The sequence below is a fragment of the Tamandua tetradactyla genome, chromosome 9 (assembly GCF_023851605.1).
Source record: "Tamandua tetradactyla isolate mTamTet1 chromosome 9, mTamTet1.pri, whole genome shotgun sequence".
Lineage (NCBI taxonomy): Eukaryota > Metazoa > Chordata > Mammalia > Pilosa > Myrmecophagidae > Tamandua > Tamandua tetradactyla.
In genome coordinates this window covers 84,240,020-84,265,763 of record NC_135335.1, presented here as the reverse complement: position 1 = coordinate 84,265,763, position 25,744 = coordinate 84,240,020, and the positions used below count along the sequence as shown (strand labels likewise).

The following is a 25,744-nucleotide window of genomic DNA, read 5'->3' as shown; positions in this document are numbered from 1 at the left end:
TCCTGGGCACAAAGAAACCAGAAATTGATGGTTTGGAAAATTCTGAGTCCATCTAGATAATGTGCTCTGAGTCTGGGGCCAGAGGTAGTTCTATCAGGGGTCTATCAAGCCCTCTGAGCTTCCAGAAAGCAAGTCCCTGGCAAATAGAGCCCCAAGGGAGGGTTTAACTGAACACAGAACCAGTCAGCAATATCTGTGGAAGTCAGGTTTGGAAATGCAGTTATCCAGGAAGGGTTTGTGGAAAGTCCTTATGGCTGATGGTTTGAACCCCTGTAAGCTATATGCAAAGCTGGCAAATTATTTTTACAAGATTCATATCACTGCCAGCCTAAACTGAAAGAGACAGAGAAAGGAGAACTTCCATCTGTACTTTAGCCAGCCAACTTCTTCTGGAGAATTCACTGAAAACCTTCATCAGAGTTATAAGGTTGTGGCCTCACCTATGGAATTTGGACTTGCCCACCCCAAGTCATGTGAGAAAATTCCTACAAAAAAAAATCTCATAATATTTACATTATATATATATGTAATACATATATATCTCGTAGTGCTTATGTTTCCCTAGAGAACTCTGACTAATACACTGAGCAACAACTGAAATTCCCAAATTGCCATGGTAGGCAGAGGAAGAAGAGATTTTAAAATTTCAGGATTTAGGGATGCTGGAGGGAGTGTTAATTTATATACAATAAACTGCATCCATTTAAAGTTTATAATTTGAGTAGGTTCAACAGGTATGTACACCCACGAAGCCACCACTACGATCAAGATAAAGAGTATTTCCTTCACCCTTAAAAATTTCCTCTTGCCCCATCACAGCCAATCCCCACCTACCCCATTCCCAAGCAGCCATTGCTCTCCATTTTGCATTTTCTCAAATTCCTATAAATGCATTTTCATACAGTGTGAATTTTTTTGCACCTGGCTTCATTCACTTGGCATGCAATCATCCATGTTGTTGCATGCAGCAGCCCATTCCTTTTTATTGCCGAGTACTATCTCATTTTGTTTATCCATTCACTTCTTGATGGATGTTGCTGTGTAAGATTTTGTTTGGATATATATTCTCATTTCTCTTGGGTAAACATCTATGAGTGAAATTGCTGCTTGACATGGTAGGTATATGCATAACCTCTAGAAACTTTGCCAACCTCTTTTCCAAAGTAGTTGTACCATTTCACATTTTTCTGCCAGCAGGGCATAAGAATTTCAGTTCTTCCACATTCTTACTCACAATTGGAATTTAAAAAAATACTTGTGATGTCTGAATTTAGTCTTTCTAATGGATGTCACTTTTAATCTCATCTTGCTTTAGAAATGAAAGTGTTTTTTTAATTTATTTTATTTATTAAATATACCAACATACAAACACAAACATTCTTACCATATGATCATTCCATTTTATATATATAATCAGTAATTCACAATATCATGACATAGTTGTATATTCATCACCATGATCATTTCTTAGAACATTTGCATCAATTCAGAAAACGAAATAAAAAGAAAACAGAAAAAATTTCATACTATACCATACCCCTTACCCCTCCCTTTCATTGATCACTAGCATTTCAATCTACTAAATTTACTTTAACATTTGTTTCCCCTATTATTTATTTATTTTAATCCATACGTTTTACTCATCTGTCCATAAGGTAGATAAAAGAAGCATCAGACACAAGGTTTGAAATGAAAGTCTTTTAAAGTCTACTTTTTGAAAATCAAAATTTGCAATATTATTCTTTATTCATCTCAGCCATTTTAGAAGATATTAAGACGTTAACTGTGACGGCATAATATTCTTGCCTTGCCTTGTGGAGGCGTCCATCTTACAGAGGTTTACTAATAAAGTCTAGTTAAACTGAGGGAAGTGATAGGTTAACAATGCACCCACAAAACACACACTTTCATGGATCTGATTTGTAGTTTGTGTTGAGAAAACAATGATTTAGTCTGAACCTCTCCTACCACAAGTAAAATGAATGTATTAACATACAAGCAGTGGTTCTCAACTGTTGGCATCTGAGATGAAGTCTATAGATCTTATCTCAAAGGTAATATTTTTCAATGCATAAGGTAAAATATATAGGATATTTTGTAACAAACCAAACAACAAGATCTGGCAGCAGGTGTACTAACTACTGTAATTTTTCATAGTGATAGTGTGATATTTCCACTAAAAGTAAAATGATATCAAATTATCGGTGAATTATCTTGGTGTCAAAATCACTGACCTGCTATTCCCACTGGGATTTGTTGATTATATTCATAAGTTAAGAAAATGCTAAAATTTAGGTTAGGGAATGATATATTTTTTCACAGCCAAACTCAGAGACTCTTAAATGCTTGGCTAAGGACCCCAAAGCACAAAGAGTGACCCCTCCACCCCCAATATGAGCAGCTCTGGGAGACAAGCTGGTTCTTCGAATCTCCCTACAGAAAGTGTCCCGCTGGTCTTGGCTGTCTTTTAAGGTAAGTGGAATAAAGAATGGTCAAGGAACAAAAGCAGATTCTCCCTCATCTTACCTGTAGTACTGTCGCTGAGCCTGTCTTTGTTTTCCCGTATGGAACTGATCTCAGCCTGCTGAAACACAAATATAACTTAAAAGAATATTCTTGCATATAACACTGTTCCACAAAAGAATCAACCAGAGTTTCCTCCGTGGGCTTACACTGAACAGTTGGTGATATCCTTTCAGAAAAAGAGCTACAAAATCTTAAGAAGATGACATTTTCAACATAAGTGAATAAAAGTGGTAATTATCAACTGAGAAACATGAGAGGTCCTAGAGAATATACTCTCAAAAAGTTTCTCAGAAATTTCATTTAGTGAGTACTATACAATATCTTTTAAGATTACAATCATTCTATTTAATAGCTAATTTATTGGTGTATGTCCTAAAACCCAAGAGGGCAAATACTCCTTTCATCATGAAGTCAAACAGGAGCTGTGGCCACCTGGTTTATACATTGGTTAAAACATATTAAAAATGGACTTTCAAGATTTATCATTTTATAAATTATCTGCTTTTAACATATTAATCTTTTAAAGAGAAATGATGGTAAAGACCTGTCAATGAAAATAAAGGTAATTTTATAAGGGAATAAAAATTCTTATGGTCCTGGATTAACAACTGATCCCCTAAAGATTTCTTATATTCCTTTATTCCTGAGTATCTCTCTTTTACTATATTGCAAAAATTCTTGTAACTTAAAAGACTCTCATTTTAAAATGAAATATAGTGACTTGCCAGAAATTAATGTTTCATCTGGATGCACTCCAGACAACAATAAGAGGTGTAACATTTCAGCAAATGAAACTTTTGTAAAGGCCCTTTCACTTAAAAAAAAAAATGTATATTTTCAATCACACTGAGGTACAATAAACTGTACCTATTGAAAGTTTACAATTCTGGGAGGTCTGACAGATGTGTACCACCTGTGAAAGCACCGGCACATTCAAGATAGAGACTATTTTCTTCAGCCCTAGAAGTTTCCTCATGCCTCTGTGATGAGGCCAGTCTAACCCAGCCAATGCCCAGGTAACCACTGTTCTCCTTTTTACATTTTCTAGAATTCCTATAAATCATCATGTGATGTGAATTCTTTTGTGTCTAGCTTCCTTCACTCAGTATGATTTTAAATTTCATCTATGATGCTGCTTATACAGCAGTTTATACCTTTTTATTGCTGAATAGTATTTCACTATATGGATACATCTCATTTTGTTTATCCATTTGCTTGTTAATGGACATTTGGGTTATTTCCAGTTTTGGATTATTGAAAATAAAGCTGCCATAAACATTTGTGTGCAAAATTTTGGGGACATAAATATCTTTATTTCTCTTGGGTGAACATCCATGAGCAGAATGGCTGGATCATATGGTAAATATATATTTAAATTTCAAAGAAATCATCAAAGACTCTTCCAAAGTTGTACCATTTTACATATCCAACAGCAGGATATGAGAGTTCTAGTTCCTCTACATTCTGACCAACACTTGGTATTTTTAGTCTTTTTAAGTTACACTTTTCTAAATGGATTTCACTTTTTATCTTCTTTTGTTTTAGAAATGAAATTCTTTTATACTCTACTTCTTTTTTTTCCTCATGGGCAGGCTCCGGAAATTAAGCCTGGGTCTCCTGCACAGCAGGCAAGAATTCTGCTACTGAGCCACTGGTGCACCACCCTACATTCTACTTTTAAAAACTGTAATTTGTAATTTTATTCTTTGGAATCTATTATTTCCTTTGGGCCATAGCAATATTAGAAGATATTATAATATCAGTTTTAACAGCATGACTTTCTTGTCTTGCCTCATGTAGCCATCTTAAAGAGTATATTAACAAAGTCTAGTTGAAATAAGGGAAATGATAGGTTGACAGATTCTTTTTTTCAGATCCATTTGTATTCAGGTTATAAGTAACACACTTTTAGTTATACTTAGATGGGGAAAAGTTATTATACATTTGGAACATTTCATTTTAACAAGTATATATTCTACTTTCCTCCTAGGTACAATTTCCTAGTGATTGTTACATAAACAGGTATTGAATTGAAATATCCTCCCACTTTCTCAAAATACTTTCCAACCACAAATCAGCAGAATGTTAATGAATTCTCAAAGGTTGGATAAAGAACTAATGGATTTTCTAAAATTTCTACATAAATAATATTACTTTATAGTCAGGAAAAATTTAATACTATAGATTTCTTAGTAAGACATCAGAGAACAATAAAAAATATACTTTTGCTTGACATTATATAAATTCAAATCAGGTGAGTTGTTATTTTTGACTCTTTAAAAATGAAAAAAAATTATTAGTTAATAAATGCAATTTGTTCATTCTATGCTTATCTTCTGGGGTCCATTCTACAAAAAAAAAATAATCACAGGTCCTTCATGGTAAAAAAAGTGGTAACTGATGACCCAGGAACATATTCTGTTCTATACAGTGTTGTATAACTTATGTTATATGTTAAACACGTATATTAAATTTCAATAACAAAATTGAAGACAGAAATGAAATACCTTGAAGGGTTGTTCAGTGAAAAATATGGATTCCTTTCCTGAAAGTGGTGTTGAAGTTATTGATCTTGGGGAAGACACATCACTCAACTAAAAACAAAATAAAACCACCAATAAAAAATGCTTCTTCAAAGTCTTTTGTTCCCCAAACCAAAGAGTCAACCTATTTAACCAACTTAACAATATTCAATAATTACTATCTTTAGCATCTATTAATTGAGGTGTAACATTTTTTTTCAATGCAATCCAGCTACTTTGAACTCTTTATGAAAGTTGGTAGAGTATAATTAAGTAAATTTGCCTCAGTATTAACTAGAATCAACCCTTAAAATCTATAAAACTTCTATTACAGGTTGAGCAATTACTAACAAATATGCTAAAATGTATTTAAAATTACTTATCAGATAGATAGTCCTCTCTTTACTACTTTAATATGGATTATTCTCTTTATATGGTCTATGTCTTTTTAAGTAACAAACCCTAGCCTGTTTCGATTTGCCAAGTTGTAGATTTCTAAGCAATAATCACTGTGATTTCAGAAATGAAAACAATTTTTAATATTAGCCAACCTTAAATGTAATTATAAAGGTAAATATATTTTAGAAATGTTTTCAGAAACATATAGAATCATTTTTAACTGTGTGACTAGTTACCTAATCCCCTGCCCCTCCCTAGATCTGTTAATGTGAGGCACTAAAAATAGAATGAGCTGCTATTTTATTTTTTCAAGAAATTTCCTTGAGTTTTTTTTTTGGCTACTGTTCATTCTTCAGTTTTGAAATAAATAAGAATTAACATAATTTTCACACTAATAATGAAAATCCTTCGTGCCACAATTTGTGATTGAAATCAGTAAAGAAAATTTTAAATGTGCATTAAGGATCAGTTCTAAAACAAATTCCTTTCTGGCCTAAATGCAAAATGACAAAATTATGGCTTTACTGTTGCAGTTGATTGTTGACTTTGTTTTATTGTTACCTGGGTAGGACTGATAGGAGGTGGTGGAGCTTTGCGTTTTTTTGGAGTTCCACTTCTTTCTGAGCTTATTTTAGAGACTTGATCATGCTGAAAGTTACCACAGTCCAAAGAATGAAGGTGGGTTAGTTAGGTTAGTAAAGTCTAAGTGAGTAGCTTCATCAAACAAATGAGAAACACCTCAACAGTCCATGCATTTCTTATTTTATCAAGATCTGAAATCTGCTACCAACATAAAAAATAAGTAATATGCATGCTCCAAGTTTTCTTCCAGCAGCTCATGCTTTAATAGCAGGAAAACAAAAACACAAGACAAAACCAGATTAAGTTGGTGATGGAGAACTGGGAAAGCAGAGGATGAAGAATCATCTACCATAACTTAGAACCTAGAATACATCCACAGTCAAGCCTTTTATCTTAATGCAAAGTAATGGTATATCCCTCATCTCTGCATCATTTCATTTTCTTAAAGAATATAAATATGGGCAGTAGGGGCAGGGAGGGAGAGAGCACCATATCTGAAGATTATTGATAAATAAGTAATACAGTTAGCATTTAATAAATTCAGTAAGGAGTAATTGTGGTTTATGATTACTTCAGGAATCTTGATGTATAAATAAATATAGCAGCCAAAGATATGGTTCCTCATTAATAAAGTAAACAGACGGTGATGAAATATTTTTTGCAAAAACAGGTAAATTTCTCAGGCTATTTCTACTCTGTGCAACACTAGATGATATTGTAGAAAAGCCACAAATAAAATAACAGGAAAAACTAAGTATCTTATTTTCACTAAATATCTAACATTATTGAGGCTGCAGGTCTGTAGTCTACATGAAAATACAATATTTAAAATATTATTATTCAGTCAGAGTTGAACCACATTAAACATTTTCACACCAATTGGAAGTATTAGTACATTTTGGAAAAAGAATAATATAAAAGTGCACATTTACAGTTACATGCTTTTAAAATAGTGCAGATCATCAAGAAAACATTTACCACCTTATAAGAATGAACTATTTCTTCCAAAGATAGTTCAGTCCTTAAGTAGTTTTGATATAGTATGTATCACTTTTCCAGTGGACCACAGAGTAGTTTAATTTGAATATTTTCAAATTCCCACAATCTATAATGAAGGAAAAAAAAAAAAACAGTCCTCTCCCAAAGATAAATACCTGCTTTGGTTTTGTTGGTGTCTTTAAATCTGTAGAGGAAAGAGTGAAAGAAAGAACATAAGAGCCATAATGAAACTCATATCCACTTTGGCTGGGGATACTCACACCCACAAACACACACACTCGCACAATATTTAACACTTCATTTTTCTTCAAGATCTTTTAAAATAATAATAAAATATATCATAATGCATAAATTCCTTTATCCTTTGGGGAGAATTGAGTAGATATATTTAGAACAACACTGGCTATTTCCTTTCACATACCAGCATCCTGAGAGATTTTTGATAATAGAAGGCTTTGAATTCCTGCATTTTCTGAGAGTTTAGAATAATGTAAGGCATTGTGTCCAAGAGAATCTACAAGATTTAAATCTGCACTCTTTCTAATTAAGGCTTCCACGACGTTAGAGCTGCCGATCTCACAAGCCAGCATGAGAACAGTTCTAAAGAAAAAAAGGAGATAAACCAAATTAGTAACAAAATATGAAAACCCTTTCCTAGAAAATCATTTCATTTATCTTGAAACAGAAAAGAACATAAAATACAGTTAGTTAAACCTTTACTATATTTAATCTTCTGGGGACTCCAAAATAAAATGCTATCAAAATAGAATTAGGGGCGGGCCGCGGTGGTTCAGCGGGCAAGAGTGCTTGCCTGCCATGCCGGAGGACCCCGGTTCGATTCCCGGCCCCAGCCCATGTAAAAAACAAACAAACAAACAAAAACTAATAAAATAAAAATAACCTTTCTGCTCCCTCCCTTCTTTCTCACTTACTCCCTCTCTCTCTTTAAAAAAAAAAAAAAAAAATAGAATTAGGTGGTCATTTTTTTTAAAACTTCAGATCAAATCAAAACATTGACTCAAATTAGGTCAAGCAGTATAAACAATCTTCTGTACTATTTGATGTAATATAATGGAATTCAGTATGATTGATACAACTATTGACCTTTTTTCACCTTAAATGATGGTACTTACATATTTCTAAGACTATCTTTAAAAAGTAATCAGTATGTTTACTTTTATTTTGTCTACTTTGAATGATAAGTCACAGGAAATGGCTTATTCACTTTAGAATTTATTGGTCACCTCACAGACTCTGTTGGTAATGATGCCCACAGAGGTCTGGGAGACATTTTTAAGTCAAAACACATTCTTGATTATCAAAATACAAAAAATAAAAACAAAAAAGAAGCTAAAAACCACTTTATAATGGGATATTAAAAAAAAAAAGACCAACCAACTCTCAGAACATGATATCACTGAAACACATGCTTTCCATCTAGTTCCATGGTACCTTCCATTTTTGTCCCTGGAATTAACATCTGCCCCATGATCTAGCAGAAAGCGGCAGACCTCACTGTGGCCATTTTGAGCTGCAAGAAGCAGTGGTGTGTTCCCATCCTAGGAGACAAACTCAGATGAAGATCTTAACTTAGACACCAAAAGGCAGAATCGCAAAGGCTCTTGTTCTTTTACCACATTTATTCATGCATTATATTGCTAGTCTTCAATTTGATTGACCATGATATTCTGTGCCCTACAGGGCCACCTTCACATCCTTGCACAGCTTTTCTCCAGAAGCGTCTTGGGTTGCTTGTTCGCTTGGCTGTCACTCACACTGGGTAACGATGTGAGAGAGGGTAGAACACTAAGTGTGTAAAGGCTCAAAAAGGCTCAAGGCAAGTGTATGTGGGAATCGAGGGATAGGTCTGGAGGAATTAAGAGGACTTGTCCCCACATGCTATCAGCAGGTCTCAGAACCCTCTCCAAGGCTTCTTCCCAATCAATTACATGCTTCCTGGCCATTCCACTAGTTCCTTCCTGGAGAGCATACGCTTTCATAATCTTACTAGGTACCAAAATTTGGGATAAATTAAAGGACTACTACTGATGTGGCTAGATAACAAGGGTGATAGACATAGTGATTTAATATAATATGACAACTAATATAATAGGCTACAATAAGACAACTGGCAATCCCTTTGGACAAAAGGGAAATTAGATCTCCAACTCTTATACAATTTCTGTCAGAGTAAGAATTTAAACATTATGAGTAAAACAAGTGAAAAAAAATTAGAAGAATCAACAGCTGACTAATCTTAGGGGGGGTGGGCCTTTCTTAAAATAAAGCAAATGATACAAACCATAATGAGGAACTGTTATTCTGCTTTCTCCTGGCATACACCCCCAAAACGGGGTTGATTACAATTATTAAGGTAGGTGCATTCAGATAGGCAAAAGGAAAAGATAAATTATGATATAACCAATCATTAAATAATGGAGCCTTTAAAAAAATACAATTGTTGTTAAGGCTTAAGTGTCCTCTTTAAGTAGAATTTCAAATACATTTCTAAGAAATTATCTCTGTGAAGTTATACTTTCTAATTATAAAGTACTGAGGTTCTGAGAGCTTGCATTTATTTATAGATGTTATACGTTTGCTTTGCAATATCCCCATGAGGTATTAGCATGTGTATGTTAATTCCTGCAAGAAATCTAGTCTTGTGGCCAAGTGATTCTCAGACATATCCTGCAGTACTAGTGCTTTGCAAACCCATGTCCACCTCCACCCAGTACTTACAGAGTCCTTGAGGTTTATGGTGCTTTTGTGCTCGCAGAGAATCTGCACAGCTTGGAGGGAGCCCTGTGATGCTGAGAGAAGAGAAGCATAAACACCACAGCCAGTCAACAAAGTTAACACCACAGCCAGTCAACAAAGTTACTCTCACAACCTGGGGCATCAAATACCTCTAGGAGGAAAAATTCCCTGTTCTATCCAGTCTGTATACATTCATTCTACTTGCACAGGAGAGAAAAGGTGTCAGGACGGTTAAGGAAGAGGTGTTTTTCAATTACTGCTTAACGTCAGAGTTGTCTAAGTCTAATGCCAGTGATTGCATGCTTAGGAAAACATTTGCTTTAGTTTTTAGTAGGACACTACTTTCCCATACTAGCAATACAAGACATTTGTAGATCCAATCATCCTAGAGGTCAGTGCCAACATTTTGTCATGATAGACAGTAAAGCAAAATGTGAATAAATAAAATTGATTGATGTTCAAATGATCCCCAAATCGAAACTCTGCAACACACATGACCTAAAATCCATAAATGCTGGTGATAAGTTCTTAAACAGGAACCTTAAATGAGTTACAATATAATAACTATGATAATTTTTGCTGGCCAGACAGGTGATGAATTCTAGGCGTATTCCTTGGTAAAGCACTAGGGGTTTTGCAAACTGAGTACAATGGGAATGTCTAGGAATGATTTACAGGAATAGTCCAGTAAGGTTTGTGGCTTATATGAGAAAATGAAGTTACCTGCATAATGTAAAGCTGTCTTCCCAGAGCTGTCAATACTCTCAGCTGGGCATTTAGACTGGAAGACCAAAATATATACACATAATAAAATATCAATATTCTGCACAAATTCTATTCAGTTCACCCTTTTTCTGCAAGGTATGATATTAGTTATGGGAAGATATTAGAATAAATAAGTCCCACTGCTGTACCCTGGGTACTTATAATCTCTATTGAGAGTGATATAACCTCTATTGGGGGAGAGGTTTCATCTCCAAGTAATCAGGTCACAAGGCAAACTCGACCTTTGCTGCTTTCCCTGTCTCTCCTTCCCTTTCACATCATCATTCTCTCCATCGCCACCAGATCATCTTCACTGCAACAAGCAAGCTCTAGGAACCCTCAACCTGAACCCACACACCCTCCCCCTGCCCCCCACAGCCCCATTTTCTGTCCTACTTGTCTGTTCCCTTCACTAAGCCTACATTCTCCTAAGAAAAACCCACTGCATAGTCTACACTTCCTTAAATGTGTAGGCTTAGTGAACGGAAGCCTATTCACTCCTCAACCTATTGCAGCTGGGTGTCTGCCCTCAAGGCTCCATGGAAATGGCCCTGGTCAAGGTCACCAACAACCTTTATGACTCCAATGAGAATGGATATTTTTTTCCTCTTCTTAGCAATCTCTTTGCTGCAACCCACTCCCTTTTCTCCAGCACTCCCTTCTCTTGGCCCCAAGAGTCCTAGCCCATCCCAGCTGCTCTGGTCACTCCTCCTCCCACATCCAAATGCAAAACTTCCTGTTTCTTCGGTGCTCAGCCCTGGGACTTTATCTCATTTCTCCTTGATCCCAAATCACCTATAGACTGAAATTCCATCTAGAAGCTGATGACTCTTAAATGTATATCTAATGATAACAATAAGTATATATAGTTATTATGTAGCAGGCACTGTTCAGAGAATTCTTCGAAGGCTCCTAAAATCCCTGGTTAGGTGCATTATTCTTAGCCCCATTCTCAAATAAGGAAACTCAGGTACAAAGAAGTTAAGCAACTTGCCCAAATCATAGGAACTAGCAGAGCTGGGATTCAGATCCAGACAGACTGGACTACAGCCCAGTACAATACAGAGGTTATCTCAGAGCACCAGGCTTGATAGCCTACAGCTGACTTCACATCCCCACTCTCATGTCTCACAAACAGCCCAAACATAGCACGGCCAAAACTTCTAGTTTCCCTCCCTCACATCAAACCTGACTCTTACCCATCTCTGACAATAGCATCTTCATGAATCTACAAGCCAGAGACCACCAAGGCATGCTTGATTTCTTCTTTTTCTTCTTCTTCTACATCTAATCTACCACCAGGTCCTGTCAAAATGTGACCCGTCCTCCCCAAACCTTTGAGTTTGCCTTCTCTCTTTCTCCACTAGCATCACCCTGGTCCAAGCCATCACCTTCTCATTCAATGGCTGCAACAGCTTCCTAGTGCCCCCTACCCCGTTCCACTTTCTCCCCCTTTAACCAATTCTGTACATAACTGGTGTGAGTTTTTAAAACTGTGAACGTCCTCCCTGCTTAAAAGTTTTCCCCCTCTGGGCTAAGAATTAATTAGTCTGCCTCTCATGACCACAAGGTCCTAAGTAACTCAGTGCCTGCATCCTGTGCTTCTCTTCACCTCATGTCCTTTGCACCAGGCCCACTCCTTGGCTTCCTTTTCCATCTTGGCCAGACCCTTTCCTAACTCAGGCCTTTTGCATTTGCTATTCCCGTTGCATGGAATGCTTTGCCCTTATTGCTTCGTATCCTTAAGGTCTACCTTGGTTTCCTAGAGCTGCCATAACAAAGTATCACAAACTGGATTGCTTAAAACAACAGAAATTTAATGTCTCCGTTCTAGAGGCTAGAAGTCTGAAATACATAAGAGAAAATTCTTCCTTGTCCCTTCCTAGGTTCTAGTGGGTTGCTGGCAATCCTTGGGCTTTGGTCTCTGTCTCAGTTGTAACATGGTATTCTTCCTTGTGTTTATGTCTCCCCTCCCTTTATAAGCACACCTGCAATCTATTGTGGATTCATCTTAACTAATAATACCTTCGAAGGCCCTTTTTTCAAATAAGGTCGCGGTCATAGGACTGGGGGTTAGAACTCAAACATGTCTTTGTGGGGGACACAATTCAACCCATAAAAGGTCTCAGCTTTAATGTCATCTCCTCGGTGAGTCCTTCCTTAACATCCTACCTCTCCCTTCTTTCTCCCAGTGCCTCTTTCTTAGTGCTGTGCCATTTGTAATGTCTATTTGTGTACTTATTTGCCAGACTGCAGTTTGAACGTATATATCCAGTGCCCAGTGCCCAGTGCCCAGGGCATATTTGCTAAAAGAAAGGCAGTAAAGGACTAGCGGGCTATCAGGGGAAAGTGGGGATTGATTTGAATTTAAAGAATCTTACAAGGCTCTGTTGGTGTTCTTTGCTTGAAGGAAGTAGAAATTTAAACAAAAGCACTGGAAGAGGGGAAGTAGGTACCTCCCACTCTATCCAGCAGACAAGTAGTAAGAACAAAGGGCCAGAGAGCCCAGAGAGATCGGTAAATGCAGAGAGTGAGGGGCAGGAGATACTGGGGAGGCACATGGCAGAGGCTCTGGGCTGCCAGTACAAGAGGTAAAGAACTGACAGTGAAGCAAGACCTAAGGAACCTGTTAGGAGGACATCGAAGGCTGAGGTTTGGACAACTACCAAGACCATTTGGAAGTTAGAGGAGGCAAGGACAGGCAAACTTAGAGTGAACTGTCTGCCCTTCAGGGTGAGAAGAATGGAGATCAAGTTACAGTTTACCATGCCCTGGCCTAAATTTTAGAATAGCACAAGGAACTGTTTAAGGGCTTCAAAGATTCCAGAGGAAAAGCCAATCCATTTGCATAACCAGATATACGATTACATTAGAGGCTAGAATATCTGGTCTTTGCCCATGAGGATTTCCAGCTTGTCAGGTTAATTCTTCCTTAAAATCAGAGCCAGATGCAAAGTGTGGAGAGCTAAACCAGGATAGGAATGGCAATTTAAAACACAAAGAAATTAAATAAAATTAAAAAAAATGAGACAGAACAGAGGTTGTAGAAAGCAGGGGGCAAGTCAAAGGTCTTCATTTATCTAGAGCACTGGTCCCAGAGAAGGCAGACAAGAGAAGTTCTATTTTAATTGCCTTAAGAGGAAGCCACATAATGCAACATCCCAGAAGTTCATCTATTTTTCTTGAATGTAGCTTCAAAGAGTTGTTAAGGTTGAGCATTCCTGGCACTGGCAGTAGCTTGCATCATGTAATGCAAGACAAGAAGCTGTGTGATCAACAGAGAGAGACAAATTGAGGAATGCAACCACATTTTGCATTAGAATTGCAAAGCCAAATTGAAGCAAGATGCTTGTTCCCATATAGTGACTGTGCAGGCTGAGACAACAGCTAAAGAGAACAGACAGTACTCTGAGCACATTTGTAACTGCTCTGTGCTGTGACTGAGAACAGACAGCTTGCATTTTGACTGGCAACAGCTGGATGTTACTGTACAGACTGCTATTGGGAGTTCATTAAATATTCCTATTAAAAAATTTAGAGAAGTTGTCATTTTAAGCGATCAGTATATATTATCTTGCAAGGTTATCAAACCAGGGCACTGGTTTGATATAAAGAGCTTAAAAACCAAGAACTAAAAGCTCAAGTTATGAGGAAATAATAGTTTAAATTTTGCTTCTCAACAGGAGTTGCATTCAAGAGAGCATGGCAGTAAGACAGTAGTGGCTTTCCCCAGCAGCACAGAAGATTTAAAAAAAATAAAGCAAAGACAATTATTTAGAGGGCATGGCCTTTTAGAAAAGAAAAAGAAGAGCAGAATAAAGGGGTGTGAAAAGCTGGATCCCAGGAATTCACACTAAAGTTTCCTTAGGGTCCTCTTCCTTACCAGGGAAGTTGCTATGGTAACAATCTTCTCCTTGGCTATCATTTCAATAATATAGCTTCATAGGAAACACAACGTTCTGGGATGGTATTTAAAGGAGTGGGTGTGGCATGTGTGGAGGAGAATGTATTTGTTCCTTCAGCTATAGGGTCACTTTCAAAAATTTGAAATGACACATTTATAATTCTAAATTGCCAACACTTTACCTGCAGGAGCTTCTTGATGCATTCCTGGTGGCTGTTCTTGGCTGCGAGGTGTAAAGCACTGTGTCCTAAAAGGATTTTAAAAAATCAGGAAAAAAGGCCACGCATATGAAATCTCTTATCTCTGTAATGAAGACAACTATGCGTAAATAAATGGTTCTCCCACAAAGACGGAATTGTTACTCGTTAGAGCAAGGCCCCAAATACTTATCTGTAAAGTTCAGTGTGACAAAAGCTGAGAACAGCACAGTGCAGTCCGCCCAGGGGGTAACATACACAGGACCACCCCAAGGTGGACCAGGCTGTCCTCCTGGGGTGTGATTAAGCTCTAAACAGGAAGCTTGTGGTATGCTTCTGAGTTGCAGCTGAGAAGTACTGCTTTCAGCTCACAAAATGTACACCAAATACCGTGTCTTGCCCCAGAAATTCGCTCTCTCACCTCCTTTGGATGCCCCTGAAATGCCACCTTCTTGGTGAGATTTTTCCTGACCTCCCCATTTAAAATTCCAGTTCCTCCAAAACAAAGTTTCAGTGGCTGAGAAGTTTCAGAGTCGAGAGGTTATCCTGAAGGTTATTCCTGCACATTATATAGATATCCCCTTTTTAGTTTTTGGGGTATTGGAGTGGCTGGAGGGAAGTACCTCAAACTGTTGAGCTGTGTTCCAGTAGCCTTCATTCTTGAAGACAACTGTATAAAGATATAATGTTTACAATGTGACTGCGGGATTGTGAAAACCTTGTGTCTGATGCTCCCTTTATCCAGGGTATGGACAGATGAGTTAAAAAATAAATAAATAATAGGGGGGACAATGGGTAAAATAGATTGGGTAGATGGAAATACCAGTTGTCATTGAGAGGGAGAGGTAAGAGGTATGGTAAGTATGAGGTTTTTCTTTTTTCCTTTTATTTATTTTTCTGGAGTGATGTAAATGTTCTAAAAAATGACCATGGTGGTGAATACACAACTAAATAATGATATTGTGGGCCACTGATTGAACGCCATGTATGGAATGTATTTGTGTGAAGAGTTATCAATAAAATAGTTTTTAAAAATTCCAATTCCTCCCCAATCCTTTTGATCCCCCATTCCCTACTTTACTTCCTTTTCCTTCACAGCACTAAGCACCTTCTGATACTCTATTTCCACCCCTCTCTCTAATTAGACAAAAACACAAACACACACTCATGCTCTCTCATATTTACATAGTATGCCAGTTTGAATCTGTTGTGTACTCCAGAAAAGCCATGTTCTTTAATCCTCATTCAATATTGCTAAGTGGGATCTCTTTGCTCCCATGGAGATGTGACCCATCCAATTGTGGGTGGTAACTTCGATTAGATGGTTTCCATGGAGATGTGTCTCCACCCATTCAAGGTGGGGTTGCTTACTGGAGCCCTTTAAGAGGCAACCATTTTGGAAAAAACTTTTAAAGCCCACACAGCCAGAGACCTTTGGAGATGAAGAAGGAAAATGCCCCCAGGGGAGTTTTATGAAACAATAAGCCAGGAGAGAAAGCTAGCAGAAAAGTTCCCATGTGCCTTCCAGCTGAAAGAGAAACCCAGAACTTCATGGGCCTTTCTTGAGTGAAGGTAGCCTTTCATTGGTGCCTTGATTTGCACATTTTCACAGCCTTGCCTTAATTTGGACATTTTCATGGCCTTAGAACTGTAAATTTGCAATGCAATAAATTCTCCCCTTTAAAAGCTGTTCTGTTTCTGATACATCGCATAGCAAAAGCTTGCAAACCAGAACATGTAGTTAATCATTTTTCTTTCTCCACTAGGATACAAACTCCAAGAGAACAAGAATTTTTCTCTATCTTATTCCTTCTGTATTCTCTAGTGCCTACAATACTGCTGACACTTAATAAAGACTTATTACTTTGAATTAAGGGTATATTAAGTTTAAATGGCTGGGGTCAGGGTTGGGGGGGTTGAAAGTGTTGTAGGAAGGGAACCAAAGCTACCACCAATGGCTATCTCAACACATCTAGAAAACTCTTAAATCCTAGATACTCCCTCAACTACCCCACCAGTAAAGGGCTCAAAACACCTGTAAAGAGCCCATACTTTGCGACATGACTTAAGGCATGTCAGTGACACTTTAAGCTGGATAATTCTTCATTGTGGGAGAAGGTCCTGTGCTATTTGGTAACAGGTAATAAAGGAATGGGGGGGGGCAAAACAAAACATAAGTCATGATTTTTCTGTGTATTTCTTTGGCCTTTCTTAGAATAGTTGGCTTGGTGGTTGGCAAATATATATTCATTCATTCATTCATTCAAGATGTGAACCCTTTTCAAAAGCCCACATCTAAAAATGGTATGATTACTGATACTGTGTTATACCTACACCCAAGGAACCAAATTCCAACAGTGTTTTGTTCCCTGATGTTTGAAAAGCATCCATAAAAATTGTCTGGTCAGATGTCTAAGAGTTCCATGTAGAAGGATAGTAGAATTAAAAAAAGATGCTGAAAATCCTTTGTTTCTATAACTTAAATCCAGTCAGCAGTTTGCAAAGTAGGAGACTGTACCAAATTGACCACCTTGCAGACTTATATCTGGATGAAAAGAATAAAAGGGGGATTTCTCCAAAAACACTACAGGGTAAGATGATTTATGGTAACAGATTTTGGGCCAATTCTCAGTAGTCTTGGGATTGAAGATGACTGCATCTCCGTAATAATTTGGCATTGCCTAAGCAAGGTTTACTGAAATGATACCTATAAAAGCTCAGTCATTTAATTCCTCCCCTGACCGCCACATAAAAAATGTTTTGGATTAAGGATGACCCCTGAGGCTTCTAATGGTGACTAATCTTGTTCCCCAATGCTTTCTTGAGAAGGAGAGATGGAGGTTGGTTTTACAACCAACAGGAAGGACAGAGGCATGGGCAGTGAAAGCCATCACAATTTATTCTTTTTGTTGTGATAGAAAAAAGTCTGAGAAGCCATGTTCTTAATAACATGACAGACATTTCCCCTCATTAAGCTTTTTAGTTCTTTTGTTCCTGTCTTCTCTTTGTATCCTTTCAGAAACCACAGGAAGAAATTGGTGCCTTATTCAGACCAAAGTAAAACAATGAGACCCTAGAACCAAAGACCTGACCTCTTTGCTAAAATTGTTAGGTGAGAGGGAAGTGACAGGCAGCTCTGAGACATTTTCAAATCATAGAATGCTCGGAAAATGTCCTGGGACCACAAGTGCTGTGGATTCTACTGATTTGAAAGTCGGAGAAAGGAAAAAAAACAGACTAGGGTAGTTCCCATCCCTGTGAAGCACCCAGAATGGGCTAGAACCAGGATCTCCTCTTAGAGGGCAGTGTGACCTCCATCTGTAAGGGCACATCCACTGGTGGGGAGAGGCCGGGTTTCACCAGGCTCTTCAAAAGTGAGATTTACTAGTAGATACAAACACTATCTGCATGATATTATGTACTCTCCCCCCAAACCCAACTATGCTTCTTAAGAGCTTTTAATAGGGAAATAACATTGGCAGATATGTTAAATTAAAAACAGGATAGAGAATTTATTATATAATGTGATCTCAACTTTGTAAACACATGCATGGGAAAATCTGGTAGAAAGCATATTATTGCAAAATAGTAGCAAATAATTTTTTCTTCATGGTAGGAGTAGGACCACTGTCTATCTTCTTTACAGTTTTCTAAATTTCCCAAAGTTTCTACAGTGAGCATGTGTTAGAAAAACATTTATTTCCTATAATAAAAGGATAGGTGAGCAAAAACAAAACAAAAAAAGGATAGGTGAGGAGAGAGAGAAGTTTGGTTATGATAGAAACAACTAGACTTCTATCTAACCTATTTTTTTAACATTAAATGCAGTGAAACAAAATTGTGTTATGGGTTCAGTTTATTTGCTCTAAGCTAATTCTGTTAGATTATGATTTTCTTAGAGCAGAAACTACCTCAATTTAAGAGGACAGACCTCTTCTTAGGGGTGTGTTAGCCAATCAAATTGCACTATATGCATGTGGTATGACTTTAAATGCAAACAAAATAACTGTATTCAACCAAAATTAGTATTTCCCTCAAGGTTGACACTTAAGGAAACTATTCATTTTTCTACTGGTATTGCCATTTCTCAAAATGCTTTTAGAACTTTCTGTAGCACTATTCAAAAAAATCACTGTTACTTCAATTATTCCCTATTTTTGACCAAAAATGGTTTCAACAGTTTGATGCATACCTCATTTACCATACTTGACTTCAAGTGGTTCTTGGGTTATCCTCAAGAAACCAAACTGATTCTCAAAGGATAAAGATTCACAACTACTGAGAACATTAAAAGAAAAGAAAGTGCCACAGACTTTGAAAACAATTCTGAAACACACGTTTTGAATAATAACAGCATTCGTGAAATACCTGGCTGCCCACCCAAGTTGACTACTCTGAGGAGGTCAAAGTGTTTTGGAGACAGGGGGACCTTCCTTGTGGATTTAATGAGAAGTCTAAATAGAGACTAAACAGTTAGACTGATGTCATATTCCAGTATGAACTACCATTAACCTATTAGAGACTGAAGATTTTCACATGCAATAGAAAAGTGAAAAGCAATAAATAGTTGCTTTGGTTCTTTGGGATGACAAGCAGTGGCGGAATCCCAGGCTGGATGTCTCCTCCATTTGCCTTATTTGTCACCATTGGCTGCCCATTAGAACCATCTGGGAAGCTTTTAAAAAATACCAATGACTGGCTACCTCCAGACCAATGGAGTCTGAATCTCAGTGGTTAGAGCCTGGATGTATGTGTGCATACTCTTTATTCTTTTCCTTTGTTCTTTCATTTTCTTTCCTTCTTTTCTTTTATCTCTTCCTCTCTCCCTTTCTCCCCATACCCTTTTCTCTCTCCTTCAGTTCTCCAGGTAGTTCAGATGCATCGAAGCCCAGTGAAGGCTGAGAACCAGGGAACTTAGTCCAGATGAGGGTCATGGCTCCTGTCCATAGATGCATCACAACCAGTGGATGAGATGAACTCTTAAATAACTCCATTGGTCACCTCGCAACACCATTCATAAAAACAAAAATTAGGGAATACTGTTTAACCCATACCTATAATCTTAGAAAATAATGTTAAAATTGGGGGATATAAAGTAAAGTCTTACCAACCACACATCAGATGAAAACATATTTGCAAAGCAGACAAATGCAAGAAACCACGTCAGAGCCTCATCATTAATGCTGATTCAATTTTCTTCTTTGGGGTTCTCTGTAGTTTCTAAATTGCCCACAATGAATACGTATCATCTAGTCTCAAGGTGGGATGTTGACTTAACAGGTAAAAACCACATACCAGCAGTGTCTTGGGCTGTCACATCCACACCATGTGTAATCATGACCCTGAGGCATTCCACCTGTCCTTTGGCAGCAGCAAGATGAAAACTGGAAAAAAGAGGTAAACATAATCACCTTAAAATTTCCACTCTTTAGAGTTGGTCTCTGACAATGTTTTATGCCTGGTAAAGTCTCACTGACAAAGTCTCTTCAGTGTGAGTTTTCTCTTATTGAAGCTCTACAAGCACCCAAAGATTAGGACTTAGCAACCTCATTTTGAAGATAAGGAAACTGAGGCTCAGAGTGGCCAAGTAATTTGCACATTGACACCTTTTCTTAAGTGATGGTGCAGGGGTTTGATCTTAGTCTTTTCACCCAAAGACCAGACTTGAAAGGAATAGGAAGATTCCACTACCTATTGGTCTCCTTAGAAAACAGCAATAAAGAATCCCAACTAGATGCAACTTCTGTTGTCTAGTACTTTCACCAAAACTATTGTTTTTAAGTGACATGCTCTATAAAAGAGAAACTTGTCTAACTCAAAGTGCAACACCAACAACAAATCCATTGTTGTGTTGTAGCTGAATAACAATAGTTGCACACATCTCAGAAGTGTGTCAAGCACCTTAGTATGAACTTTTATAGACTATCTCTTTTCATCCTTATAACAGCCCTTTGAAGTGAACCCTACTACTCTCTCCATCAGATGGCTAATATCTACTGTCAGTTGTAAATCATAAAATCCATAATTAGACTCCAGAACTCAATGAGACTTGGGCATTCAAGCTATGCTCAATATGTTTAGACCGGTCATTAACAGAAGGGCTGACATCCAAAGACCACTCCAATCATCCCTGCAGGTCTCAGGAGTGAGGGCACTTCTGTGAGCAGAAGGAAAGCACTACTGCACTAGTAGTGAAGCCTAGAGGTGAGACGGTCAAAAACCTTGGGAAGATCTCTCTCATGAAGGCCTGACCTGTTCTCAGTCTTTTCCCTTTGAGAGAGGTTAAGGAGCCTTACAGTTCTCCTAACTCAGTTCTGTATTAGGGAGTTGCTCTCCAAGGACACCTCCCTCATAGCACCTTAGTTTTTACATTTCTGAATTAATGCCCAGATAATATTTTCTCACAGGATAGGATTCATACCCAACTAGCAAATGCCAGGGCTAGTATTTAAATCCAAGTTACTCTGACTCCCGACCACTGCTCTTAACAACTCAGCTTCAGTCAAGGTGGACAGTTTTGGATCATCAAATGTGACACCTCTGGTTTGCAAATTAGTCATACTTCAGCTGTGTATCCTTGGGAGGTTACTTCAACCTCTCTGAGTCCAAATTTCCTTTGCTGTATAGTGTGGGGATTAAATCAGATGATTTATAATGTTTCCTCTAGCTCTAAAATTCTATTATTTTAGCCTACACAGCTCTGATAACACCAAGTATTTCTGCATTTGCATAGCAATTCATGTGTAATGTCTCCTTAGAGTCAAAATTCAATTTGTGGGTGATTTTTCCTTACAGAAAAACTCTGATTACATGGAATGACTTGGGAATGTCGTGACTTATCAAATACAGCTTGACCAAAAGAACCTTAACTGGAACTACAATAATGCTTCCATTTTTCAGTATTGTGGAGCAATAATGTTACAGTATGTAAAGTTCCTTTTAAGCGGTGCAACTTATATTTTTGATCTTGATGGTGGATTCTAAAATTTCCCCAGTTTTTGTTACAGTATGCACAATATAATCTAATTGTTTTGAAGTATTGGAGTCACCATCCAGAACATCATTGAACGAACTCTGCTTGTAGAAATACCAATTTACCATGTCTCCAGATTACCATGCCCTAATATTTTATGCTCTTTCTTGATATCCATGAATTTGCTTCTGCTATCTTCCGTAACCAAGGGATAATTGAATGAAAAGTATCTAGACAATGAGTTTTTTCTTTTTTCCTTTTATTTCTTTTTCTGGAGTGATGCAAATGTTCTAAAAACTGATCATGGTGAGGAGTATACAACTATGATGATATTGTGAGCCACTGATTGTACACCATGTATGGAATGTATGTGTGTGAAGATTTCTCAATAAAAATATATTTTTTAAAAAGTATCTAGACAAGAGGGTAGCTATATGGCATGATAGATAAAAGTACCAGGCTCAGTGATTAGTACACATACACACCCATATACATATACAAAATATGTACATTTTAATTTGGGGCCAAAATATAAAATATGTAAAGAAAACTACATGCACATAATTGCAGAGCTTGATAAATTTTCACAAATTAAAAATATGCCCATTTTGCCTTGATATTAATCAAGAAACAGAATATGGCTAGAAATCCAAAAGCCCTCCTTGAATTTCCTAGTAGCACCCCAGAGGTTTTCCTGTGTTCTTTCCAGTAATTAATGCGCCCTCTCCATGTGATATCTACGTATGCTTTCTACTTGGAGGCTCCTCAATTTACTTCTGGATTGCAAAGTATATTTATGGGCAGTTGAAATTGCAGACACATTTGACAATGAAGCATTATTGTAGACCTTGATTGTACTTTGGTAATTGTTGTGTGAAGAACATAGGATGATTTGGGGATTTCAGAATCACGATTAAGAGGACTAGTGATAACTACAGGGCAGGAGAAGTAAGGTGTTAAGAAGTTGAACTCAATTTCCAATCCTATGATAGATATACTTTCTTCAATATTGCTAATTTTTTTAAATTATAAAAGTTGTAGGTTTATAAAAAGATCACGCAAAAAATACAGTTTCCTTATGCTTACTATTATTAACACTTTGCAGTAATGTGGTACATTTGCTGTAATTGATGAAAGAACATTTTCGTAACTGTATTATTAACTACAGTCCATGGTTTACTCTAGGGTTCACTATGGATATATTTTTTCCATGAGCAGGCACCGGGAATCAAACCTGGATCTCTGGCACAGCAGGCAAGAACTCTGCCACTGAGTATATTTTTAAAATTTTTATTCAAGTAACCTATATACAACCTAAAATTTCCCCCTTTAACCACATTCAAATATATATATTTCAGAGTCATTATTTACATTCACAATGTTGTGGTATATCACCACCATACATTACCCAAAATTTCTATCATCCCAAGTAGAGACTCTGTGCAATTTTAAGCATTAACTCGCCATTCCCTATACCCACTTCAACCTCTGGTATTTATATTCTAGTTTCTGACCCTACAAATTTGCATATTCTAATTGTTTGATGATTACTATTATTATTATTATTATCTTGAAACTCTGGAGTCTAGCAGAACACAGAGAGGCATTCAGAGAAGAATGGGAAGAAGAAGCTGGTGTATCACAACACACACCAGTGAGCTGCACTCTCCGAGCAGTGGCACACATCACCCACCCCCAGCCTTGTGGCAGGCAGCAATGAGGCCCCTGGCCCTTGGTGCAGTTTGCTGGTGCTAGGATAGGATGTCTTGGTTCGTATGCAGTTCAGTAGCTGATTCCAGCTCTTTATTAGCTACTTTATATCACTTAGATGCCTGGCTCTGAGGACGGTCATTGTTCCAACCTGCCCTGGGCACAGGGTCAAAGTGTCAAATGCAAAGGACAAGGAGAGAGCTCTGAAAGCTGCAATGAAAAGCAATGTGTTATGTACAAGGAGTCCCAATAAGATTAAATGCTGCTTATGCATCAGAAACTATGGACGCAAGGAGGCGTGGGCGTTGAAATACATTTAAGTGCTAAGAAAAACCAGTTGTCAACGAAGAATTTTATATCCAGTGAGACTTTCAAAAATGTGGGAGAGATTAAGACATTCCCAGATAAAAAAAAGCTGAAGGAGTTTGTTTCAGTTTGCTAAAGCTGCTGGAATACAATATACCAAAAATGGAATGGCTTTTAAAAAAGGAATCTATTAATTACAGATGTACAGCTCTAAGGCCATAAAAATTCCAAAATAAGGCATCCAGAGAAAGATACCTTGACTCAAGAAAGGGCCGATGATGATGTTCCGGGGTTTCTCTGTCAGCTAAGGCACATGCTAGCTTTCTCTCTTGGCTTCTCCTTTCAAAAAGCTTCCCTGGGGGCATTTTCCTTCTGCATCTCCAAAGGTCTATAGTCTGTATCAGCTCAGAGGCTTTTGTAAAAAATGGTTCCCTCTTAAATGACTCCAGCAGGTGATCCACCTTGAATGGGTGCAGACATATCTCCATGGAGACCACCTAATTAAAAGGTCCCACACAATACTACTGAATCAGGATTAAAGAACATGGCTCTTTCGGGTTACACAACCGTTTCAAACTGGAACAGAGTTCATTACCACCAGACCTGTTATACAAGCAATGCTAAATGGATTTATTCAGACTGAAAGGAAAGGACACTAGACAGTGGACCAAAGTGGCATAAAGAAATAAATCCCTCCAGTAAAGAAAACCATTGGGCAATTATAAATGCCAGTACTACTGCACTGTATTTTTTGGTATGTAACTCTACTTCTTACTTCTTACAGGTACTGAAGTGCAAATGCATAAAAAGTGTTGATAACTTCCAGAGAAGATGGCGGCTTAGTAAGACACACGGGTCTTAGTTCCTCCTCCAGAACAGCTACTAGAGAAGTAGAAACGATTCAGAACAGCTCCCAGAGCCACGACAGAGACCAAGAAGACAGCATACCCCATTCTGGAACGGCTGACTGGCTTCCCCGGGCTGGGGTGGCAGGTGGCCGGAGTCCTTCCCTCCCTCCTTCCTGGGCTGGCTGGGAGAATTGGACAGGCGGTCCCCTCAAGCCAAGGTGGCTGGCGCCCCCCCCCCCCACACGCAGCCCCCGGGACGAGCTGGGAGAATTGGATCGGAGATCCCCAAGCCGTGGAGAACAGCGACTGGGGTCCCTTCCAAACACGTGGCTTCCCGGTCCGGCTGGGAACGGTGGACAGACACTTTCCCAAGCAACGGCGGCTGGCGCCCCCCCACCACGCTTGGCGCCCCGGTCCGGCTGGGAAATTTGGACAGGCGTTCCCCCAAGCCACGGAGGCCAGCGACCCTCCCCGCGTGTGTATCCCCGGGCCGGCTGGGAGATTCAGATTGGCACTCCCACAAGCCGCTTCAGCTGGCGACCCCCCCCACACCGAGAGTTTTCCAAAGTTAAAGGGGCCACAGCATCTTTTACTGGTGGGACCCACAGACAGATGAGCGCCACAAGCGCCACCTACTGGGCATGATAAGAAAAACAGAGCCCAGAGATTTCACAGAAAAATCTTTCAACCTGCGGGGTCTTACACCCAGGGAAATCTGATTAAATGCCCAGATGCCAGCAGAAGATAACGGATCACGCTCAGAAAATTGAAAATATGACCCAGTCAAAGGAACAAATCAATAGTTCAAATGAGATACAGGAGCTGAGACAACTAATGCTGAATATACGAACAGAAATGGAAAACCTCTTCAAAAACCAAATCGATAAATTGAGGGAGGACATGAAGAAGACATGGGCTTAACAAAAAGAAGAAATAGAAAAACTGAAAAAACAAATCACAGAACTTATGGGAGTGAAGGACAAAGTAGAAAAGCTGGAAAAAACAATGGATACCTACAATGGTAGATTTAAAGAGACAGAACCTAGAATTAGTGAATTTGAGGATGAAACATCTGAATTCCAAAAAGAAACAGAAACTATAGGGAAAAGAATGGAAAAATTTGAACAGGGGATCAGGGAACTCAAGGACAATATGAAGCGCACAAATATACGTGTTGTGGGTGTCCCAGAAGGAGAAGAGAAGGGAAAAGGAGGAGAAAAACTAATGGAAGAAATTTTCACTGAAAATTTCCCAAC

General features: G+C 38.2%; 1 protein-coding gene across 6 annotated transcripts in view; it reads right to left on the bottom strand.

Annotated features, from left to right (window-relative positions):
• Positions 1–25,744, bottom strand: part of RAI14 (retinoic acid induced 14) — a 174,524-nt gene that overhangs the window by 17,224 nt on the left and 131,556 nt on the right. For 3 of the 6 annotated variants that reach the window (XM_077116933.1, XM_077116934.1, XM_077116931.1), the window contains 10 exons: positions 19,947–20,035; positions 14,637–14,701; positions 10,509–10,566; positions 9,768–9,838; positions 8,481–8,587; positions 7,450–7,628; positions 7,184–7,212; positions 6,009–6,095; positions 5,034–5,120; positions 2,527–2,584 (listed from right to left, as the gene is read on the bottom strand). In XM_077116933.1, the coding sequence (XP_076973048.1) occupies positions 2,527–2,584; positions 5,034–5,120; positions 6,009–6,095; positions 7,184–7,212; positions 7,450–7,628; positions 8,481–8,587; positions 9,768–9,838; positions 10,509–10,566; positions 14,637–14,701; positions 19,947–20,035 (830 nt within the window). The remainder of the gene's footprint in view (positions 1–2,526; positions 2,585–5,033; positions 5,121–6,008; positions 6,096–7,183; positions 7,213–7,449; positions 7,629–8,480; positions 8,588–9,767; positions 9,839–10,508; positions 10,567–14,636; positions 14,702–19,946; positions 20,036–25,744) is intronic. The other 3 variants (XM_077116932.1, XM_077116935.1, XM_077116936.1) reach the window with 3 other exon arrangements.